The sequence below is a fragment of the Myotis lucifugus genome, unplaced genomic scaffold, assembly GCF_000147115.1.
Source record: "Myotis lucifugus unplaced genomic scaffold, Myoluc2.0 scaffold_505, whole genome shotgun sequence".
Lineage (NCBI taxonomy): Eukaryota > Metazoa > Chordata > Mammalia > Chiroptera > Vespertilionidae > Myotis > Myotis lucifugus.
This window is the reverse complement of record NW_005871553.1, coordinates 462,565-464,790: the sequence shown is the minus strand read 5'-3', so window position 1 is coordinate 464,790 and position 2,226 is coordinate 462,565. Positions and strand designations below refer to the sequence as shown.

The following is a 2,226-nucleotide window of genomic DNA, read 5'->3' as shown; positions in this document are numbered from 1 at the left end:
CATTCAATATTTTTTTCTCCAGATAATATATAACATATTTCTGTGTTTTTTTTTCTCACAGGGACAATGCCCGAACGTCTCAATTACTTTTGTTTCTCTCTCTCTCTCTCTCTCTCTCTCTCTCTCTACATATATATACACACACATATATATTTTAATCCTCACCTGAGGATATTTTTGTGAATTCTCTATACTATAGCACTGTCATAATTCATAATATCTGACCATATTTTAATGAGACTTGTATGTACTAAAGTTGAAAGGTCTGCCCTGGCCGGTGGCTCAGTTGACTAGAGCATCGTCCCCTACACCCAAAAGCTGCAGGTGTGATTCTTGGTCAGGGCACTTCCTAGGTTTCAGGTTCAGTCCCCGTCCCGGTATATACACGAGGCAATTGTATGTACAATGGTTCTTCTTCACATCGATGTTTCTCCCTCTCCCCTTCCCCTCTCTCTGAAATTAATTAAAAAGAAATTCTTGCAGCCCACTGGTGTGCCTCGGCATACCAGCTGAAAATAGCTGCTACAGAGAAGGGAGGCTCAATGGCTGACATCTCTGATGTCTAACATTATAGATCATATTTACTAAAAAGACCCAAAACCCACAAATTAGAAAGATTAAGGAAAAATATGTTAGTTATATATAGTGATAATGGGAAGCCTGTATATAAGCATAATTCTCATTAGTTTATAGATTCTTGATATTCTACTATTAAATAAATGAAGTATTTAAATTTTACTTACTATTCGTTTTATTTCAACATACTCGATTTGCCCAGTCCATTAGAGAAAAAGACACGTTGACTAAATTCAACATAATTTGCATAGCCTGAGGGACCCCCCTCATTACCTGATTGCTTGCAGTGCTGGTTGGCTGCAGGCTGGTTTCACCCCTCCCAGGATTCTCTGCCTTGAAACTGTTCTTCCCTCCCCAAGGATCTCCTCAGTCCCAACGGATCTTCTTCCTCCTCTTCCTCCTCTATTAGCTTCTCATATGGGGCATCTGTGCTTGCGAGCGACCTCTGCTCCTGGAATTCGTCACCCGTCGCGGGGTCTCTCGTGGGTCCAGGGCCACCAGGCCCGTCCTCGGGCTTCAGAAACGGATGCTTGTCCTCCTTTTGCTCATACGTGTTCAGCCTCCTCTCAACCACTTCACGAATCAACACTGAAAAATTGTATGTACAGAAGTCACTGTGATTTTTTGTATTTTGGTGGTGATAATGCCGATGTGTGGATGCACATAAAATATTTACCAGACCTCGGCCCTCCCCCATGGCAGGGTCTTTTATACGGCCAGTGCTCTTCCTTTCTGAGCCGCTTAATGAATCGAGTATGAGTTATTCTCAATGCCTTTTTAACAAGGTACCACTCATAAAGTAACGACAAGAGAGATGAATTCTGATTGAAGTATAGAAGAATAAAAAATAATATTGAGGGTAAAAATGTGCATGCTGGTTAATTAATATAACTGATGTACTGAAAAATTAAGAACAAAAACTGTAAAGCTAACATCTTTCTTCTGTTATTCTTTCTACTGAAAAATTTGAGAGATGACTTTTAAATAAAATAACTTACTGTCAAGCACTGTCCTTCCCACCATGCTGTGCTCCATGGTTTTGTCAACTTCGTTCATTAGCCATGGAAGGAATCCGAGCTCAATATCTACGATAAAAAAGTTAATTGTAATCATTAAGTAATTTTTATGAATCATTATAGATAGGAAGAATCTGCTTTTCCCTTAAGGTTACAATGTCAATATTGTCAAAATTGTTTTCTTAATACAAAATGTTAAATAGGCTCACACAGCATTAGTTTTGCCATATTCTCTCTATATGTACTGGCCCATTTCCTGTCTATTGCAGTAGAAATAGTATTTTCAAAACTATGAGGCCTTCCTTAGAATTGGCTTTACAGGTGCATCTGAGATGGAGTAAGGAGGTGGGGGTGGGAGGGGGTGTGGACTTGGGAGAAGAGCAATCTACATGCAGAGCCAACCTGGGATTGAGCAATGCCTGGAAAAACACGCCCCCACCTTAGCCTGGGGCCAATGGCTACTGATCAAGACTCCGAAGAGTACCGTTCAGAGGGCATCTGAGAAGAAGGCCTCTATAAACTGGGCGTTTCCATAGTGATAAAGCTGTTCAAACTGAAATGAAATCCCCTACTGTATAAGCCTTTTATTTATGTTTATTTTTTTAGGAAGGGAGAGGGAGAGAGAGATAGAAAC

At 40.3% G+C, this 2,226-nt stretch overlaps 1 protein-coding gene across 2 annotated transcripts in view; it reads right to left on the bottom strand.

Moving 5' to 3' along the window:
* Positions 1 to 733: 733 nt before the first annotated feature.
* Positions 734 to 2,226, bottom strand: part of RSPH3 (radial spoke head 3 homolog) — a 14,145-nt gene continuing 12,652 nt past the window's right edge. For both annotated transcript variants that reach the window (XM_006103763.3, XM_023744988.1), the window contains exons 7-8: positions 1,575 to 1,661; positions 734 to 1,164 (exon numbers count right to left, since the gene is read on the bottom strand). In XM_006103763.3, the coding sequence (XP_006103825.1) occupies positions 887 to 1,164; positions 1,575 to 1,661 (365 nt within the window). In that variant the 3' untranslated portion in view covers positions 734 to 886. The remainder of the gene's footprint in view (positions 1,165 to 1,574; positions 1,662 to 2,226) is intronic.